This window comes from Mercenaria mercenaria, chromosome 2 (assembly GCF_021730395.1).
Source record: "Mercenaria mercenaria strain notata chromosome 2, MADL_Memer_1, whole genome shotgun sequence".
Lineage (NCBI taxonomy): Eukaryota > Metazoa > Mollusca > Bivalvia > Venerida > Veneridae > Mercenaria > Mercenaria mercenaria.
Window position 1 is genome coordinate 57,879,753 of NC_069362.1, and position 22,974 is coordinate 57,902,726.

Consider the following 22,974-nt stretch of genomic DNA (forward strand, 5'->3'; position numbering starts at 1 on the left):
CTTGTGACTCTCTAGAGGCCATTTTTTTTCATGAGATTTCATGAAAATTAGTGAGAATGTTCACTTGATGATATCTAGGTAAAGTTCAAAACAGGGTCAGTACCTTCGAAAAACTAGGTCAATAGGTCAAATAATAGAAAACCTTGTGACCTCTCTAGAGACCATATTTTCAATGGATCTTCATGAAAATTGGTCAGAATTTTATCTTGAAAATATCTAGGTCAGGTTCAAAACTGGGTTCACTGAGCTCAAAAACTAGGTCACTATGTCAAATAATAGAAAAACGATGTCATACTCAAAACTGGGTCATGTGGGAAGAGGTGAGCGATTCAGGACCATCATGGTCCTCTTGTTCTTTTTAGCTCACCTGTCACAAAGTGACAAGGTGAGCTTTTGTGATCGCGCGGTGTCCGTCGTCCGTCGTCCGTCCGTGCGTCAGTGCGTCCGTGCGTCCGTAAACTTTTGCTTGTGACCACTCTAGAGGTCACATTTTTTATGGGATCTTATGAAAGTTGGTCCCGAATGTTCATCTTGATGATACTATGTCAGGTTCGAAACTGGGTCACGTGCCCTCAAAAAAATAGGTCAGTAGGTCTAAAAATAGAAAAACCTTGTGACCTCTCTAGAGGCCATTTTTACACAAGATCTTCATGAAAATTGGTCAGAAAGTTCATCTTGATGTTTCTAGGTCAAGTTTGAAACTGGGTCACGTTGCGGTCAAAAACTAGGTCAGTAGGTCTAAAAAATAGAAAAACCTTGTGACCTCTCTAGAGGCCATATATTTCACAAGATCTTCATGAAAATTGGTCAGAATGTTACCTTGATGATATCTAGGTCATATTCGAAACTGGGTGACGTGCCTTTAAGAACTAGGTCAGTAGGTCAAAAAATAGAAAACCTTGTGACCTCTCTAAAGGCCATATTTTTCATGGGATCTGTATGGGAAAATTGGGCTGAATGTTCATCTTGATGATATCTAGGTCAGTTTCAAAACTGGGTCCGTGCGGTTCAAAAAACTAGGTCAGTAGGTCTAAAATAGAAAAACCTTGTGAACTCTCTAGAGGCCATATGTTTCAGAGATCTTCATGAAAAATTTGTCAGAGTGTTCACCTTGATGATATCAGGTAAAGTTCGAAAATGGGTCACGTGCCATCAAAAAACTAGGTCAGTAGGTCAAATAATAGAAAAACCTTGTGACCTTCTAGAGGCCATATTTTTCATGGGATCTGTATGAAAGTTTGGTCTGAATGTTTATCTTGATGATATCTAGGTCAAGTTTGAAAGGTGGGTCCACGTTCCATCAAAAACTAGGTCAGTAGGTCAAATAATAGAAAAACCTTGTGAACCCCTTAAAGGCCATTTTTTCATGGGATCTGTATGAAAATTGGGCTGAGTGTTCATCTTGATGATATCTAGGTCAAGTTCGAAACAGGGTTATGTGCGGTCAAAAACTAGGTCAATAGATCTAAAATAGAAAAACCTTGTGACCTCTCTAGAGGCATACTTTTGAAGGATCTCCATAAAATTGGTCAGAATGTTCACCTTGATGATACTAGATCAAGTTTGAAACTGGGTACGTGCCATAAAAAACTAGGTCAGAGGTCAATAATAAAAAACTTGTGACCTCTCTAGAGGCCATATTTTTCAATGGATCTTCATGAAAATTGATCTGAATGTTCACCTTGATGAAATCTAGGTCAGTTTCAAAACTGGGTCACATGCGGTCAAAAACTAGGCCAGTAGTTATAAAAATAGAAAAACCTTGTGACCTCTCTAGAGGCCATATTTTTCATGAGATCTACATGAAAATTAGTGAGAATGTTCTCCTTGATGATATCTAAATAAAGTTCAAAACAGGGTCACGTACCTTCGAAAACTAGGTCAATAGGTCAAATAATAGAAAAACCTTGTGACCTCTCTAGAGACCATATTTTTCAATGGATCTTCATGAAAATTGGTCAGAATTTTTATCTTGATAATATCTAGGTAAGTTCAAAACTGGGTCACATGAGCTCAAAAACTAGGTCACTATGTCAAATAATAGAAAAAAATGACGTCATACTCAAAACTGGGTCATGTGGGAAGAGGTGAGCGATTCAGGACCATCATGGTCCTCTTGTATATCGTTTTTGACTTTTATCATGTTGATAATTATAAATCTGAAGAGACATACGTAATGGTGCAGGACATCTCCTAGTCTGTCTGTCTGTTAGTGATTTTGTCTCCGCTCAATAACTTAAGAATGCTTTGACCTATGATCATCTTACTTGACGTGAACACTGGTCATGGGCAGTGGATGACCACTATTGATTTTAAAAGTCATTGGTCAAAGGTCATGGTCATGGTAAATGTTAATACAAAAAAAAATCTCCGTTGGATGTCTAGAGAATGCTTTAACATGCAGTTCTCACAGTTGGCAGGCACATTGCCCATGGGCGGTGGACGACCACTATTCATCCTTGGGTTAAGGGGTCAGAGATTAAGTGATTGTACAAAAACTATTTCTAAAATCCCTTGACTTAGGCTATTACTAATGGGCAGTGAATGACCCCAGAATCAGGGCTCCAGATAATTTTTTTGGCCTATGAGTATTTACTCATCATAATTTTTGTGAATGAGTAAAATGGTAAAATCTGAAATTTGTAAATGTGAAAAAAAAAACAACAGAAATCAGTTTTATAACATATTTATTGGGTGTAACACCCATGAATTTGTTTGCAGTCCAGTTTCAATTCAGAATTTAAGTTTTTGCTTCTTTTTCCTCCCTTGGCCTGCTTTGACTTCACACTCGCTACCCTACCCAATAGAATATTCAATATACCTTTAACTATGTTTTGGGAATCATTTTTGTTGGTTTAAAGAATGCGTTGAGTGTTTGTTCACTTTTTACATTCTTAGAAAGAGACGTGTTTACTCCGCACCGGAAGTTGATATTTTAAATCGACACCGCTTTAAAATACACTACCGTACCATCGATATTAATTCAATTCCCAATTATTTGATTTACGCATGCATTGAGTGTATAATATAGTTTAACCTAGAGTTATAGAGTGCCATTCAATTCGTGTGTACGTTAAATGTGGAGAATTAATGCTGACTGTTCTCTGTTACGTAAAGCATCTAGACGATTCAGATTTTGTATACGCTAGTAAAAAGTCATAGCGTGCGTTTTTATACACTTAAAAATTATCAGACATGCGTATATGCATTATTTCAAAGCGTAATTTACGCTAATATGCATCTTACCTGGAGCTCTGCCAGATGATTTCAAGGTCAGTGGGACAAAGATTTAGATAACAGTAATCTTTAGTACAAAAAGAGCATACACTAAGGATCTATCTTAATTTGAGGTTTCTTATTCAAAGGTCAAGGTCACTGTCATGCAGTCTGTCGAGATGGAAGTGTAATGTGATCATGCTGGTCATCTGCCTGTCTATTTTCAATTTATAGCTCAATAACTTCAGCTTTGACCCCTACCTATGATTCTCAAACTTGATGAACTCATTGCTTCTGCTCACCTTTACCCTCGTTCAATAAGAGCTATACGGAGCCATAAGTCCTTTTGGTATGAACAGAACCAAAAACTAGTTATTTATCTATTTCAGATTTTCTACAATGTCATCCATTTTGTAATTTTGATTACTATAGATTTTGTATATTGGTATAACTTATTGTTGAAAATATAATTTTGTTTGCCATTTAGGGGCTGTAGACGAGCAAGCGATACCATATCAAGATTTGGTGCCATCAGACCCAAGCTTTGAGGAGATGAAGAAAGTAGTGTGTATGGACAGAGCACGACCGATGATACCAAACAGGTGGCTCAGAGATGATGTGAGTATATACAAGCACATGTTGTTGTTGTTTTTAGCTCACCTGTCACATAGTGACAAGGTGAGCTTTTGTGATCACGCAGCGTCCGTCGTCCGTCCGTAAACTTTTGCTTGTGACCACTCTAGAGGTCACATTTTTTGTGGGATCTTTATGAAAGTTGGTCAGAATGTTCATCTTGATGATATCTAGATCAAGTTCGAAACTGGGTCATGTGCCTTCAAAAACTAGGTCAGTAGGTCTAAAAATAGAAAAACCTTGTGACCTCTCTAGAGGCCATATATTTCACAAGATCTTCATGAAAATTGGTCAGAATGTTCATTTTGATGATATCTAGGTCAAGTTCGAAACTGGGTCACGTGCCTTCAAAAACTAGATCAGTAGGTCTAAAAATAGAAAAACCTTGTGACCTCTCTAGAGGCCATATATTTCAAAAGATCTTGATGAAAATTGATCAGAATGTTCATTTTGATGATATCTAGGTCAAGTTCGGAAGTGGGTCACGTGCCGTCAAAAACTAGGTCAGTAGGTCAAATAATAGAAAAACCTTGTGACCTCTCTAAAGGCCATATTTTTCATGGGATATGTATGAAAGTTGGTCTGAATGTTCATCTTGATGATATCTAAATCAAGTTTGAAACTGGGTCATGTGCCTTCAAAAACTAGGTCAGTAGGTCTAAAAATAGAAAAACCTTGTGACCTCTCTAGAGGCCATATATTTCATGAGATCTTCATGAAAATTGGTCAGAATGTTCACCTTGATGATATCTAGGTCAAGCTCGAAAGTGGGTCACGTGCCTTCAAAAACTAGGTCAGTAGGTCAAATAATAGAAAAACCTTGTGACCTCTCTAGAGGCCATATTTTTCATGTGATCTGTATGAAAGTTGGTCTGAATGTTCATCTTGATGATATCTAGGTCAAGTTCGAAAGTGGGTCACGTGCCATCAAAAACTAGGTCAGTAGGTCAAATAATAGAAAAACCTTGTGACCTCTCTAAAGGCCATTTTTTTCATGGGATCTGTATGAAAGTTGGTCTGAATGTTCATCTTGGTGATATCTAGGTCAAGTTCGAAACAGGGTCATGTGTGGTCAAAAACTAGGTCAGTAGGTCTAAAAATAGAAAAACCTTGTGACCTCTCTAGAGGCTATACATGTGAATGGATCTCCATAAAAATTGGTCAGAATGTTCATCTTGATGATATCTAGGTCAAGTTCGAAAGTGGGTCATGTGCCATCAAAAAGTAGGTCAGTAGGTCAAATAATGAAAAACGTTGTGACCTCTCTAGAGGCCATATTTTTCATGGGATCTGTATGAAAGTTGGTCTGAATATTTATCTTGATGATATATAGGTCAGGTTTGAAACTGGGTCGACTGCGATCAAAAACTAGGTCAGTAAGTCTTGAAATAGAAAAACCTTGTGACCTCTCTAGAGGCCATACCGTTGAATGGATCTTCATGAAAATTGGTCAGAATGTTCACCTTGATGATATCTAGGTCAATTTTGAAACTGGGTCAAGTGCCTTAAAAAACTAGGTCAGTAGGTCAAATAATAAAAAAACCTTGTTACCTCTCTAAAGGCCATATTTTTCATGGGATCTGTATGAAAGTTGGTCTGAATGTTCATCTTGATGATATCTAGGTCAAGTCAGCTGCGGTCAAAAACTAGGTCAGTAGGTCTAAAATTAGAAAAATCTTTTGACCTCTCTAGAGACCATATTTTTCAATGGATCTTCATGAAAATTGGTCAGAACTTTTATCTTGATAATATCTAGGTCAAGTTCAAAACTGGGTCACATGAGCTCAAAAACTAGGTCACTATGTCAAATAATAGAAAAACTGGGTCATGTGGGAAGAGGTGAGCGATTCAGGACCATCATGGTCCTCTTGTTTTTCATTCATATACATGTTATGTTTTGTAGCTTTTATAGTTGCAGCAGTTTTTCCTATTTATTGTTCAAAAGTTTTATCTTCTGTTCAGAAGATTGATTGGAGGTTATTATTTTGGCATGCAAAGAAGATTTTGTTATCTGAAACAAAGATTTCTGTAATTAGAATAAAAAATTGAACTGTACCATTGCACAATTTCAAAGGATTAATATGAAAATCCTGAAAATTCTGTCATCTGTGTTCTACAGGTTATGTTATTATAAAAGGTCATTTGTCTTAATATGATAAATGGATTTTAACAAATACAATGTATAACAACACTTTTTATCTCGACTATACGAAGTATAAGGAGAGCTATCCTACTCGACCTGGCATCGCCGTCTTTCCGTGTCCCCACCTTGGTTAAAAATTTTTAACACTTTCTATTTTTAGCTCACCAGAGCACAAAGTGCTCAGGGTGAGCTATTGTGATCGCTCACCGTCCGGCCATCCGTCGTCCGTCCGTCCACACTTTCCTTTAAACAACATCTCTTCCTAAACCAACAGGCCAATTTTGATGAAACTTCACAGGGATGTTCCTTGGGTGGTCGTCCTTAAAAATTATTCAAAGAATTGAATTCCATGCAGAACTCTGGTTGCCATGGCAACAGAAAGGAAAAACTTTAAAAATCTTCTTCTCAAAAACCAGAAGCCCTAGAGCTTAGATATTTGGTGTGAAGCATTGCCAAGTGGACCTCTACCAAGTTTGTTCAAATCATGAACACGGGGTCAAAATTGACCCCGCCCTAGGGGTCACTTGATTTGACATAGGAAAATCTTAAAAAAATCTTCTTCTCAAAAACCAGAAGCCCTAGAGCTTAGATATTTGACATGTAGCATTGCCTAGAGGACCTCTACTAAAGTTGTTCAAATCATGACCCCGGGGTCAGAATTGACCCCGCCCCAGGGGTCACTTGATTTTACATAGGAAAATCTTCAAAAATTTTCTAAAAATAAACAGAAGGCCTAGAGCTTAGATATTTCACGTATAGCATTGCCTAGTGGACCTCTACAAAATTTGTTCAAATCATGACCCCCAGGGTCAAAATTGACCCCGCCCCAGAGGTCACTTGATTTTACATAGGAAAATCTTCAAAAATTTTCTAAAAATAAACCAGAAGGCCTAGGTCTTAGATATTTAACGTGTAGCATTGCCTAGTAGACTTCTACAAAATTTGTTCAAATCATGACCTCCGTGATCAAATTGACCCCGCCCAAATCTTCAAATTTTTCTAAAAATAAACCAGAAGGCCTACAGCTTAGATATTTGACATGTAGCATTGCCTAATGGACCTCTACAAAATCTGTTCAAATCATGACCCCCGGCCCAGGGGTCACTTGATTTTATATAGGAAAATCTTCAAAAATTTTCTAAAAATAAACCAGAAGACCTACAGCTTAGATATTTCACGTGTAGCATTGCCTAGTGGACCTCTACAAAATCTGTTCAAATCATGACCCCCGGGGTCAAAATTGACCCTCTCCCAGGGGTCACTTGATTTTACATAGGAAAATCTTCAAAAATTTTCTAAAAATAAACCAAAAGGCCTAGATCTTAAGATATTTGACGTGTAGCATTGCCTAGTAGACTTCTACAAAAAAATTTCAAATCATGACCCTCGGGGTCAAATTGACTCTGCCCCATGGGGTCACTTGATTTTACATAGGAAAATCTTCAAAAATTTTCTAAAAATAAACCAGAAGGCCTAGATCTTAGATATTTCACGTGTAGCATTGCCTAGTAGACTTCTACAAAAAAAAATCAAATCTGGACCCCCCAGGGTCAAATTTACCCAGCCCCAGGGGTTACTTGATTGTATATAGGGAAATCTTCATAAATTTGCTAAAAATAAACCAGAAGGCCTAGATCTTAGATATTGGATATGTTACATTGCCTAGTAGACTTCTACAGACTTTGTTCCATTCATGACCCCCGGGGTAAACTTGGCCCCGCCCCAGGGGTTACTTGATTGTACATCAGAAAATCTTCCAAAAAAATTCTAAAAATCATCAGTTTGACATTTGAAACATGTAGCTCATATTACTCTGGTGAGCGATCCAGGGTCATCATGACCCTCTTGTTTCATCATATCTCTGTATTAACTTGATGGATTTGATTCAAACTTAAAATACTTATTCCTTATCATCACCCACATCATCTGACATAAGGGCCATAACTCTGGCACCAATATTTTTTTAATTATCCCCCCTTTACACTTAGATTTTCAGGTTAAAGTTTTGATGCACTTTCACTCCATCTCTGTTATTACCGAATGGATTTGATTCAAACTTAAAATAATTCTTCATCATCATCACCCATATCATATGACACAAGGTGCATAACCCTGGCACAAATATTTCATGAATTATTCCCCCTTTTTACTTAGAATTTCAGGTTAAAGTTTTGATGCACTTTCACTCCAACTCTGTTATTACCAAATGGATTTGATTAAAACATAAAATAATTCTTAAACATCATCTCCCACATCATATGACACAAGATGCATAACTCTGGCCTAAAAATTTCATGAATTATTCCCCCTTTTTAATTAGAATTTCAGGTTAAAGTTTTGATGCACTTTCAATCTATCTCAGCTATAACTGAATGGATTTGATTCAAACTTAAAATAGTTGTTCCACCTAATCACCCACATCATATGACACAAGGTGCATAACTCTGGCACCATTTTTTTATGAATTATGTCCTATTTTACTTAGAATTTAGAGTTAATTTTGATGCATTTTCACCATATCTCAGTTATTATTAAATGGATTTGATTCAAACTTGGAAGTAGTTGTTCCACATCATCACCCACATCATATGACACAAGGTGCATAAGTCTTGCACCAATATTTTATGAATTATGCCCCCTTTTTACTTAGAATTATACTTAGTGTTTTGATACACTTTATCTTTATCTCTTATTACTTTATATTTTTGACACAGACTTAAGCTATTGTCCAATATCTTCATCCACCATTGGAGTCATTTAACACTCCAGTGACAGTTCCAGTCTCCTCAGATGTGCCTAGTTTCACTATCCAGCATCGAAATAGTCGAGCGCGCTGTCTCCTGTGACAGCTCTTGTTTCATATTTTACTACCTTTTGCATTTTCAAAATGGCATAGTTCTATTAAATGTTTGTTTAAGAGTGTCTTTACACATGATAATATAGGTAATGATATAAGGTGTTCATGGTAATATTTATTGAATGAAATTAGCACAATTAGGAGTTTAGTGTTTGCTGGTAGAAAAAAATATCTGTGAAATAATTTGGAAACTTGTGCTTTTATAACTGGCTAAACAGTAGGGTAGCATATACCAATATTACTGTGTGAATATTCCAGAAATTTGTTGTAACATGAATCCATTGACCAAGATAATAGGAACCTGTTAATATATAGACATAGTGATAACCGATATCACTACATTTATTTTGTAAGAAAAATTATTTCTGTGCAAATTTTGGGTCCAGACAGATATTTGTATCTTAGTGGAAAATGTTATAAATGTTAATGTTACCATATAGTAGCCATAATTGGTCTCCTAAGAAATAGTAATATCTTCTTATATTTGATTCACCCAGGCAGACGGCACGTGTATATCTCATGTCAATCCTTCTTTTCTCGAAAAATACCTTGGGAAAATTCTGAATATTTTCTATCTCTTTGATATATTGAATTAAATTTTCTACCTTCCAGTCAATTCCCACGCAAAAAAAATCATTAGAAACAAAAAGAAAAATCACAAATGTGTTGTGAAAATTCATTACCATTATACATTGATACAGACAATTTGTATTTGACATTAGTGAAGTAATTGTACCTCTTTCTTAATGGTATCAAAGTGCCCTGTTGGGAGCTAGATATGTCTATATGTATAGCATCATGAATATTTACTAGATTGACAAGTTATTTGAAAACCAGTCTAAAATCTCCAGCATCTGACTGATTCTCTCATGGTAAAATTTTGAAATTGACCAATGGCACATTTGCAATCAGGACTGGTCTTGTTTTACAATAGTTATTAGTCCCCTACTGGTGGAACACCGGAGGGGACTGTAGGAATGCCCTCAATCCATTGGTATGTCTGTCTGTCTGTCTGTCTGTCTGTCCATCCGCAAATCTGGATCCTGCAATTACTCAAAAAGTATTCAAGCTAGGTTCATAAAACTTGGTCTATGAATAGAAGGCAGTATTTAGATTATGCTTTTACATGAATTATGCTTATAGGTTATAGGTAAAGGTCACTATTGAAGGTCAAGTAAAAAAATTTTCTGCTCCATAACTTTTATATGCATTGATGGATCTTAGTGCTACATGCAAGAATTTCCCCATGGTGAGACAATGTGTCAACAGATGATCTATGCTTGTCAGTTAAAGGTCAAGGTCACTGTTCAAGGTCAAATAAAAATTTGTTTCCACAACATTACTTTTATATGCATTGAAGGATTTTTTATTACTACACAGAGATGTTCCCAATCATGATTAGACTATGTGTAGCGCACATGACCCATGGTTTTAGACCAAAGGTCAAAGTCACAATTGAATTGCGATAAAACTTTTATGTGCATCGATGGAATATCTTAGTACTGCCCACAAATGTTCCCCGTGATTAGACAATGTGTCTCTTACAAGATCTATGCTTGTAGGTCAAGGTCACTATTGAAATTTAAGTAAAAATAATTTGTGTTTCTTAGCTCCTAAATGCCTTGAAGCATTTTTAATCCAAACGCTATTGCCAGCATCCACAAGAAAAGAACACCAACAAAGTTTTCCACCGGTAGAGGACTTTTGTATTGCCACTGCAATACTCGGTCACTTGTTAACCTTGGATCCTGATCTGAAGTCAGTAATTCAGTCAACAGGCAGTCAACAATTCAGTCAACAAGCAGCATTGATGTAAGTCATGAAAATAGTTGATACAAAGGGCATTAAAATGAAGTTTAAAATAACTGTTTAGTAATTCTTTACTTTATTAATGTGTTATTATTTGTTTGCTACAGTACATGAAGGTGATGATGAAGGTGATGGCCGAGTGTTGGAGTGCAAACCCAGCAGCAAGACTTACAGCGTTACGTGTGAAGAAAACTCTTTCAAAATTGGAAGAAATTCTCGAAGCCACAGAAAAAATTGCAAAACTTCAGTCCATACAACCGTGACAGCATCAGAATGCTTAAATGATTCAAACATGCAATGTCGAGATAAAATGGCAGAATTGCAAAACTTATTGGTCTGTACAGACTTGACTGTAGCAATATGCTAAAATTATCTAAATACATAGACTGCAGATAGAACATGGTGCTTAGAAGTGATGTGTCACAATCTCCAAATATCTGGTGAAGAGAGAGCGAGCAAGCATGGACAATGTTATTGATTGTTTCCTCAACAAGTACCTTTTAATACAGGTTCATTTTTGCAGGTCTTGAGTCTTAATGTGCTAATAGTGAAACTATTAAAGCTGAAATTTGAATTAAGAAGGCATATTATAAACCTTATCTAGGCATATTATAAACTTAATAGATTGATTGAAACAGGTTTTACTTTATATAAAGCAATATCGAGTATGCTGTTTTAATTATATCGCAAATATAGCATTTACGTGTATCAAAATCAACTTTTTATTACATTTGTTAACATTTTATTTCATCTTTATGAACACAAAGAAATTTTGCTAATTGTCTTTGGGTTGAATTAAGTTTTATAAAGTGGTATTTTTAGCCTTGTTTTCAATGTTTGTTGTGATAAAAAAAATTTAAACTTTTATTTTGGAAACTTTTTTTTGTCAATCTTAAAAATGAGAGGCATTTTACATATATCATGATATGCACATCATTTTTAGCTCACTTGAGCTCAAAGTGAGCTATTGTGATCACCCTGTGTCCATTTTGCTCATGCATCGTCGAATTTTTGACATAGAATGTTTGTCTCTTTGAATTGTGAGATAAATGTAAAACAGGGTTACCGGGGCCAGAAATTAGGTTACTAGGTCAGCCACTTAGTTCAATAGGGAGAGTGCAGATCTATGGATCACGGGGTCATGAGTTCGATCCCCAGACGGGGCATATGTTCTCCGTGACAATTTGATAAAAGTCATTATGTCTGAAATCATTCGTTAAATTATAGAAAGATCTTGTTAAAACTCGTTTTCTATAAGCTCTGTCAGAATGTTTGTCTCTATGAAATCTAGGTCAGGTTCAGAACTGGTTTAACTTAGGTCAAAACTAGGTCTCTAGGTAAAATTATAGAAAAACTTTGTTAACACTCCAGAGGCCACATTTTTTGTTTAATCTTCATTATACTTTGTCAGAATGTTTGTCACTATAATCTAGGGCAGTTCAAAACTGGTCTATCTGGAATCAGAAACTAGGTCACGAGATCAAATCATACCTTGTTAACACTGTAGAGGCCACATTTTTTACTTGATCATCAGAAATATTTGTCAGAATGTTTGTCTCTATGAAATATCAGTTAAGTTCAAAATTGGGTTACTTGGTCAAAAACTAGGACACTAGGTCAAATTAGAGAAAAAAAACTCTCTATTGGCAACATTTTCTACTTGATCTTCATGAAACTTTGTCAGAATATCGCTGTGAAATTTAGGTCAAGTATGAAACTGTATTATCTAGGGCAAAAACTAGGCCACTAGATCAAATTATAGAAAGACAATGTTAACAAACAAAAGGCCAAATTTTCTACCTGATCTTTATGCGATTTTGTAGGAATGTTTGTCTGTTTAAAATTTAGGATAAATTTGTAACTGGGTCACTTAGGAAAATTTAGATCATTAAGTCAAATCATAGAAAAACTTTGTCTACATTGTAGAGGGCACTTTTTTCAACTTGATCATCATAAATCTTTGACAGAATGTTTGTCTGCATGAAATCTAGGTGAAGTTCAAATTGGGGTACCAGAGGTCTAAAACTATGTCACTAGGTAAAATAATTGAAAAACCTGGTTAATGATCTACCTGATATACATAAAAGATGGTCAAAATGTTTGTCAAGGGTAAATTAGATACTAGGTTATATGAGGTAACAACTTGGTCAGGTGAGTTATACAGAGCCTTCAGGGCCCTCTTGTTATAACATGATATACTTACTGTCATTAATATACATGTTTTGTTTACATAATGGTGAATTTTAATCAGGTATATTTAAACATTGCTAGTTTTATTTACAGGATCATTTTTCAAATATTAGTAAAAATTATTGAACAATTACTTTTAGTTAATTGTACCCCCGACAACAAAGTTGTAAGGGGGGTATACTGGTTTCAGGTTGTCTGTCTGTCTGTCTGTAGACACAGTCTTGTGCGCATCATCTCTCCTCATCCCCTTGACACAATTTAATGAAACTTCACGCAAGTGATCAGTAACAACAGTAGTTGTGCATGGGGCATGTTAGATTCTTTCAGAAAAAAAAATTGCAGAGTTACGGGACTCTGTTTTTACGCCCCAAGCATCTACTGATGCGGGAGGCATATAGTGATTTCCAGTCCGTCCGTTCGTTCGTCCGTCCGAGCTCACATATGGATACTTACGTGGCTATAGGAACAATAGGTAACTGTACTTTTCCTTTGATGTCATTCATTCTGTAAGGCTTTTATGTGGCTATTTTTCTCTTACGTGGCTAAAAGAATAATAGAGAGAACAAAAGAGTAGCCACATAAGTATCCATATGTAGGAATGTCCGTCCGTCCGTACAAGGTTAACCAAATGGGACTGTTTCGTCTAGCATCAGTACCCCTTACTAGAATGACTTGATACTAATGCAGATGTAACCTGTGACCATTCCTCATCTTCAGACATCATCTGACCTCAGTTAGATCTTGACCTTGACCTCATTTTGGACTTGGGTTGTTTTATATGGGCCATCTCTTGGTTAACCAAATGGGACCGTTTCGTCTAGCATCAATACCGCTTACAAGAATGAGTTGATACTAATATAGATGTAGCCTGTGACCATTCCTCATCTTCAAGTATCACCTGACCTCAGTTTGACCTTGACCTTGACCTCATTTTGGACTTAGGTTGCTTTATATGGGCCATCCCTTGGTTAACCAAATGGGACCATTTCGTCTAGCATCAATACCGCTTACAAGAATGAATTGATACTAATACAGATGTAACCTGTGACCATTCCTCATCTTCAAACATCACCTGACTTCAGTTTGACCTTGACCTCGTTTTGGCCTTAGGTTGCTTTGTATCGACAAGGATGCCACCGGGGGCATCAAGCCTTTATTGAACGCAGCTCCTTGTTTGTTACTATACTATATACATAGACACAATCTTGTGCGCACCATCTCTTCTCATCCCCTTGAAACAATTTAATGAAACTTCACACAAGTGATCAGTAACAACAGCAGTTGTGCATGGGGCATGTTAGGTTCTTTCAGAAAAAAAATTTGCAGAGTTATGGGACTTTGTTTTTGGTTACTTTACTATATACATAGACACAATCTTGTGGGCACCATCTCTCCTCATCCCCTTGACACATTTTAATGAAACTTCACACAAGTGATCAGTAACAACAGTAGTTGTACATGGGGCATGTTAGGTTCTTTCAACAACAAAAATTGCAGAGTTATGGGACTTTGTTTATTGTTAACATATTATGTACATACAGTCTGCATATGCAGTCTTGTGCGTGCCTAATCTTCCGAACCCTTGCACACAATTTAATGAAACTTCACACAAGTGATCAGTACCAACCCTAGTTGTGCATGGTGCATGTTACATTCTTTTAGATAAATATTCTGCATAGTTATGGGACTTTGTTTTTTGTTACTATACTGTATACATACAGTCTATATACATACAGTCCACATAATTATGCAGTCTTGTGTCAGTGCATGCGGGTGGGTACATTCATCACCTTTAGTGATAGCTCTAGTTAGTTATGAAATTGAATTTGATTGTAAACTGATTTGGTATTATTAACTTCATGTCTCATAAATAAACAGCCATTTTTTCAAGCCTTTTCAACTGCCCTGGACTAGAGAAATTTCACAAGTAGTGTGACTAACTATTGTTAGTATCTAATAACTGCAAAATTAGTTTCATGGGCATTAAATTTCATGGCTTTGATCAGAGGTTACACACAGGGCAGCCAACCCACATCACGTTAGGATACCATACACACGGAGTAAATGTCCAGATTCGAGTGACACATGAATTTTTCTTATTACATTCATTTTGCTGTCTTAGGTGCACTTGATTTTATGAAAATATGCCAAGCAATAAGGAAAATATAGGCAAAATGATACCTGAATACGGATGTTTTCTCCATGTGTATGGTATCCAAAAGTCCCTTGGGTTTGCCACAAGAAATGGTTGGATTGGTTTGATGTCAATAATAATTGTCACACGTTTTGTACTTTTTGTAACGGTTGGAGTGAAGTCCTGATGTTGTAACTTTCTTGAGCATCAGAAATGATTGACATATGTTAACTATGTAACAAAACCAAGACTTTTATCATACAAACGGATACTTTACTCGTCATCAAACCATTCCTCATGTTACCTAGTACGTCTCCCATATGAATGGAAATTGTACTTGTTTGTTGGGATTTAATTTAATGTGCTGAAACAACCACAAAATCCATGAAGAAATTAGTCCCCCATGAATATTAGTGATTTCACTGTATGTATAGGCAGAGAAAATTATCAGCCAGTTGTGTTTGCTTTTTAGCGCACCTGAGCACAAAGTGGCCAAGGGTGAGCTATTGTGGTCAGTGATTGTCCGTCGTCCGTCAACATTTTCCTTTAAACAACATCTCCTCCTAAACCACCAAGCCAGTTTTGATGAAACTTCACAGGGATGTTCCTTGGATGGTCTCCAAAGAATTAAATTCTGTTCAGAAGTCTAATTGCCATGGCAACCGATAGGGAAACATTTAAAAAAAAATCCTGTCCAAAACCACAGGTCCTATGGCTTTTATATCTGGTATGTAGCATCATCTAGTGTTCCTTTACTAAGATTGTTTAAATTATCCCCCAAGGTCAAATACAGCTCCACCCTGGTGGTCACCTGGTTTATATTGACTTACATAGAGAAAAACTTCCTGTTTTATGTGGTGGAAACTTTCGGAATCTTTTTGTTTGATATTGTCATAACACATCATTTTCCCCGTCAAACCCCCACCCACCCCTCTCCTCCAAAGAAGAACAAAACAAAAACCACACATACACATTACCTGCCTGTATTTATTTAGTTGAAACTTTTAACTGTTCAAGTAAGCAACTAAACCCAGGTGAGTGATATTGGGCCATCATGGCCCTCTTGTCCTGTTTAATTTAAGTAACCGCTTTAGGATCTCTCTTTTGTTTTGCCCAGTTAGGTTATTATAAATGGAAAGATGTATGCAATGGAAATAAAGTTAATTCAGGTTAATATACATGAAGACAGCTTTGATGTACAAACTTGACAGTATTATCGTTTTAAACAGATAGATATGCTTGTAGCATAGCTTTTATAGATCTCATTGCTGTAAGTTTGAAAAGTTGTAAAGCTTAAATACAAAAAAAGTAGGAAATTGGTTAAAATGAAATAATTTCACACTTGGGTGCACATTCAGTTGAAATATTTTGGTGTAGGTTGTAAATATATGTCACATTTTGTACATGTTTATGCACTTTGTTCAATGTTGACGTTTTGATCAGGAATATCATAGCAAATTTATGATCTATCCTGTACAGTTCTAGGAATTTGTCTTCTTCAAAGCAATCTTAACTTTGATCATGTTCTGGTATTTTTAACAATACATTTGTACTGATTTGTGGGAGGAAAATGTTTTAGCATATAAAATATAGTTTGGAAAATGTAAGAAGTAATGTGCAGGAAGATATATTTACCTAAATTGACAGGCTTTAACATTTTAGATTTAAATTGTCTCTTCTTTTGAGTACAGTTAAGATAGTTTGTTTTGCTTAAAGATATGTCAAGTTGACATCCATCCTTCTATTTTGAAGTACATTGTAGATGATATTGTATTGTTAAGTTTGAATATTGAGACTTTCTTGTGCCAAATTGAGTAATCACTTTAACAGAATTTTCAGAGAATTTTCTCTGAACAAGCTTTTGTATTTCACCATGTTTTATCACACAGTAACTGTTATCTTTTAATCATGCAATCCAGTAGCATCAGCACCCCCACCTTTAAAAAATATTAAAAATGGCATTATGCTGTATTCACCTGTTTTATAAGCTTTTTACATTTTTCATATGTTTGTCATGTAGTTTGTACCATTGTGTGAAGGTGAAAAATTACGTATGTGTGTGATTACTGGTGCTACTTCATGTGTAGATATACATGCCTGTCCTTCAGATGCTGTTTCGTTAGTATTTTTGTTTACAATGAACATTGATTGAAAGTCTTTACTTAGGCATCAGTTTAAGCTCGTATCAAAGGTTTTACAGAAATTTGTTGTAAATCTGACTAACAACATCTCTTAAACTGACAGTATGTGCTTGGCTGAGAAGTATTTCACAACAAAGTTTGTTACTGAGTGTTTACTTCAGTGCATTGGTTATAGCTAGCTAGGTCAATATGGATGACTTTTTAGAAAGTTTTCACTTCTAACTTGGGTCAACACATTTGTTTATAAAACTGTTTTAAAAGATCTTAGTTTATATGAATTTCCCTGGAACATGCTTCATCAGAAAAATCAGTGCTGCTTTTTGAAATGTGGTTGAAACTGATGACCACATGCTCTAATCGGGATCCGGACAAAATCCCCTGCGGACAAAACCCCCTTCACTAATTTTTGCACAGACGGACAAAACCCCCTTCATCTTTTTCACAAGGAGGACAAAACCCCCTTCGCTGAATTTTACAAGGCGGACAAAACCCCCTTCACGTTTTTTGCAAGGAGGACAAAACCCCCTTCAACTTTTATAAGTCCACCCTGTGAAAAACAGCGAAGGGGGTTTTGTCCTCCTTGTAAATAACATGAAGGGGTTTTTGTCCTCCTTGTAAAATTCAGCGAAGGGGATTTTGTCCTCTTTGTAAAAACGACGAAGGGTGTTTTGTCCGCCTATGCAAAAATGAGCGAAGGGGGTTTTGTCCGCAGGGGATTTTGTCCTACACTCGCTCTAATCCATTACAAGATTGCACCTCATTTATGTAATGTGCTTAATGATCAAGGTGATATAGCCTGTTAATTTTATGTGAAGAAGTTGTCAGTTATGTAAAAGAGTGCAGTTAATAATAGGAAGTAAAACTAGCAACACAATCTACTTCCAGCAATATACAATAGAAAGGGGTTTCAACACTACTTCATAAATGAAGTTTTTACGTTCTTACGTATGCATATTTGTATGAAAAAGTGTTTACCTTCTTAAAAATGAATATTTGTACGAGCAAATGTTTACCTTCTTTCAATTGTGTATTAGTATGAGCAAGGTTTTACATGCTCGCAAATGCATATTAGTATGAGCAAATTTTTACTTTCTTACAAATGTGTATTGAAAGAAGTGTTTGAAGGATAGTGTATGATATTTACATATGTAGAATAGTATGGCTGCATCTTGTTTGATCTCAGTGATTTATCAAAACATTTTATTCTGTTGCTGTTTTATATGTTACATACACAATATAGTCCTCATATTTCCTTTGATGTTTATTGACCATTATAAATGGCAATGTCTGTAGGTTCTTTTTAAGCTAAAAAAATCATGTTTTTAACTTTATATACAATACCTTTTTGGAGATTTTTACATCAAAGTCATTTTAGGGAATACTACAGATATATTTGGTTTTAATTTCTTTTAAGTGTGTGGAATGTTTTATCGAAGAATTTTTGTAAACTTGTGTGGAATTGTCTAAATGTTAATTTTTAAGAGAAAAGAACTTCCATGCAGGAATTTTAACCAAGTAAAAGTTCGTATTATTTTTAGAAATAGTGTTGAAGGAAGAATTTCTGTTTTCTATTGGTGTTTGAAAACAAATATGAATAAAAGCATTTTTTCATAACATTATTTTCTGAAACACAATGCTTTGTCAAACTGCAATGTTACGTGCTTAAATGGGATTATTTTTGTACATAGAAAACATAATCATTTTGTATTTATTTCATTACCTCTTTTAAAGCATTATTTTATGCCTCAGTTTTTTCCTGAACTTCAGTAATTTTGTGAAGTTATCATTTTCAGGTAATGGAAAGTAACTATTTTAGGTAATACCTTGACCCACTTTTATGTAAAATAATAAGATAAAAATAAGTAGGTCCTGTTTGGTATTTTAACTTTCTCTATCTAACAAACAATTGATTGGAATGTCATCTCCTATTCTGCTAGGCCAATTGTAACCAAATTTCACAGGAATGTCCATCAGATGTTTCTCTTTCAAAATTGGTCAAAGAAAACAATTCTATTCTAACTGTGATTGCCATGGCATCAGAAAAGAAAAACTCATATACTGCTAGTTCATTGGCAGAAATGTTCCTTGGGTGATGTTCAAATTTCAGTTCTTTAAGAATCATGGCTATGAAGGGGCGTGGTCTGTTTTCCGTATATGTATGTAGTTGAAACTTTAAAAATCTTCTTGTCAGAGACTGCTGCTTGATTTTGAAATAATTGCAAACAAATGTACCTAGAGTTCCACCAAGATGGTAAAATTATTCTGATTGGTTAAACAACGTGGTTGTCAGGGTGTGTAGTCTGTTTGCAATATACTTATATATACAATGAAAAACTGTTGTTAAATTGTGTTTATATATATATATATTATTTTTTTTGACTTTTCAAAGTAGCAACTGAATTGAATTATGTTAACATTTTACTGAAGTGTTTCTAGAATCAGTGAACAAAAAAATATATAGGCATTTTAATAGATGTAACACCTAATTATCTAATTATTTGTATGAGGAAAAACATGTTGGAATAAGATAATGTTTTACAAGTTTTTATTTGTGCTAAATATAGTTGCAAGTATTTAATCAAGAGAGTTATGCTTGCTGCTGTAGTGATAATGTGTTACTTTCTATATTGTTTACTGCACAGTGTGAAATAAACAGCGAAATATACAGCCCACTGACACCTGTCAATATCTGCTTTAGTTTCTGTATCAAAATAGGATTTGTGCTAAATATAGTTTTTTTGCAGTAGCATTCTCAGTTATTTTGATTTTTTATATGGAAAAACTTGTTATAAAAAAGTTTAGAAAAAAGTTTAATGAAAAGTGGCTACCTTTATGAAAAGTTTCATAAAGTTCTGTTTACTGTTAATCAGAAATAAAGCTATGGTATGTTTCATTTGCTGGAAAAAAAGCTTTCACTTTTACTCGAGATTTAAAAGGCTTTCCAGTTATTAAATGAAAATTTAAAATGTAAGATTTATGATATTTTGTATGTGGGGTAATATTAACTGCCTTCCTTCACTCATAAAATCATAAAATGATTGACAAGTATTAATATTTAAAAGATTTTGATTCATTTTGATAATACATATATTTGAAAAGATTTACGTTCTGTTGATAGCAAGAAACAAACAGTAAGTATTCTGTCTTTTAAGATACTGATTGTAGTAGATGTGTATGTGGAATTAAAAAAAAAAGTGTAGACCATTTTTAATCAAGAAAATTTATGGTTACTAACTTATATACTTTCTGTCTGCATTAAACCGCATCGGGTCTAGGACGTTACAAAAAAAATAAACCAAAATCAAAGATAACAGTTTTAAGATGATAATTATCATAAAAAGGACATGAAGTAAAAATTGGCATTAAGGGAAAAAAATAAAAGGGGGGAATTTGTACCCCTTTGTCAATTTAGCGGGGGGTGGGGGGTAAGAATGTTGATTTTGTTGTTTTCCCCCACGCTTTTTGGATGGCACAGTAATTGTTAAAAAAGCTATGATTTTTTTGGCATATACATACTTAACGTAGTGGAAAGAAAATGTGTCTTGAATATAAAGTTTATAAAAAAATCAGGTGAATTTAGATATAAGTTTATGATACATATAATTGTATATAAAGATATAAATATCAGTATTTAGATTCAGGTTTTCTTCTACTATTAAATTATAGTGTTTGGTTTGATTTGATGCAGAAATATGTAAAAGCAGTTAAAACTTCTGGCTGAAATCGTGAAATCAAATTTCAAGAACAGTTATTCCGGTATTGAACAGGATATTGTGGTAAATCATTAAACATGGGAGGACAAGCTGTGAGGTCCTGTAAGTTTTACTGATTGAAGATGTTCAGATTTCAATACCTATCTCAACATAAAAGATATTGTGATACATAATTATGTGTCTGCTAAAATTTTCAGAATAATTGTTTCCTTATATACAGAAGTTCCAGGTTTTGAACTCCATGCAAAAGTTGTTAAAATTATGATTATCTGAATTTTGACACTGTTAACTTACTGAAATATTGTTTAAAAAATTCCACACAATTCGTTTGGAGGAAAAAAAACCACGTTTTTGGGAAAAAAGGTTGATATGTTTGGCAGTCTCTTCTTTTTTACCAAAACGAATAAATGTAGCGAAATACTTGTATTGTAAATATACATTTGAAGTGATCAAATTTGTTTAAAGTTGATATTTTTAATTGCTGATCAAATCTTATTTGTATTTTAGCAGCTTTGTACAATGAATTTTATTGTGCATTTGTGTTATTTTGACTTTTTGTAGTCTACCTCTGTTATGCTGTTTTTTTGTATATAATTTTTTGTAAATAAACTTGTAAAAAGTGAAAAAATGTCAATGATGTCTTGTCTTTGTATTGTAAATCCTGAATTAGCAAAGATAATAAAAGGGTTTATAAGCAGATTTGTGTAAAATCAGAAATTTATCTTATTTCCACGAGTCTTTATTCACAGTTTAAAAATTCCTGTAAATAGCCCTTTCCCGGAAACGCCGTACTGGTTCATCGAAAGGGCATGGTCGGACACCATACTGTTTGATACACCATCTGTAACAGTGCTTTTCGATTGCAGCTTTGTTTTGCAAGATCCATATGTAAACTATCTATCATTCTTATAATTTCCTAGGTGGATATTTGGATCTTTTTGAATCTTCAAAATATGTTTAATATTGTCACTTTTATAGTCAAACATTTTTTTCAGTTGTGAATATCGGATAAAATCAAAATTATAAAAAATGGGTTTTTCAGAAATGGAATAAAATTTTGCTTTAAAATTTTCTTTTACCCCAAAAGTTCAATTACATCATTTACAATAAAGTCATAGTTAATTTTTTTTAAAATGGGGCCAGAATCCCTAAAATCTACAAGGAAAATACCCCATCAAATAGCTTTTGTAAAAATTTTCAAAACTAATAAAAATTTTTTGAAAATTAAAAAAAAACCTATTCGCCCCATTTGAGTTGTTTGGAATGTGAGAAATTAAAAAGAACGTCTTTAGTTAAAGAGAAATTTGGGAAAATTTTAAAAAAGGTAATAAAAAGTGAGATATGTATCAGTTCAAAAATTTTTCGCCCTAAAAGACTATTCATTTCACATACCACTTTAAGCAGATTGTGTGATAAAAGCCGATTGCTGAAAGCTGAGCATGATCCCATTTTTGTTGGATTTAATGTCATGCAAACGCAATTATAGACTTCCCAGCTTTTCAGGGGGGGGCCCCCACCCATGTCTTCATTTGGGGCCGAACGCCCTGAGTAAAACATCAACCTTGGGTAACCCAGCGGGAGGCTTCCTTACAAAAAAATTCACACTCCGGTCAGGTATCAAACCCACATTGATTAGGGGCAAAAGTTTCTAAGTCAGCGACTTTGACAACTCTACCATAGAAGCCTCTTGATACCAATTTATTATAAGTTACAAGAAATGAAAACCCAGTCACAGTATAATTAACAGGTCTAATGTGTTCTGTATTACATACCTGTATATTCCAGAAAGGAGCTAATTTCTATTTTTTTTCTCCACTGTAATTACAAATGTAATACAGCCAAACCTTCCTTACCCGTCACCTGCATTAAGGAGCAACTTGCCTTAAGCAGACAGTCAACTTATCAAATTGATATTAATTTTTACTGGCTGCTTAATGATACAGGTTTGGCAGTAGTATTTGTAAATAAGTATGCAGCGATCTGACGGAAATGTGTCTGAAATTCATCCCCTACTTTTGAATTATGTGAGGAAGGTGCATGATTATTGGGAAAAGTCATTTGGGGCAAATATATACGGGAAACTCCCTTTGTTTTTACTGAAAAGCAGTTGAAAAGCGACATAAGTTGATACAGGGCAC

At 34.8% G+C, this 22,974-nt stretch overlaps 1 protein-coding gene across 1 annotated transcript in view; it reads left to right on the top strand.

The window, feature by feature from the left end:
• Window positions 1-11,524, top strand: part of LOC123564025 (bone morphogenetic protein receptor type-1B-like) — a 42,468-nt gene extending 30,944 nt beyond the window's left edge. The window contains exons 10-11 of the mRNA XM_053526042.1: window positions 3,704-3,834; window positions 10,766-11,524. Coding sequence (XP_053382017.1) covers window positions 3,704-3,834; window positions 10,766-10,921 — 287 coding nt within the window. The 3' untranslated portion in view covers window positions 10,922-11,524. The remainder of the gene's footprint in view (window positions 1-3,703; window positions 3,835-10,765) is intronic.
• Window positions 11,525-22,974: the final 11,450 nt, after the last annotated feature.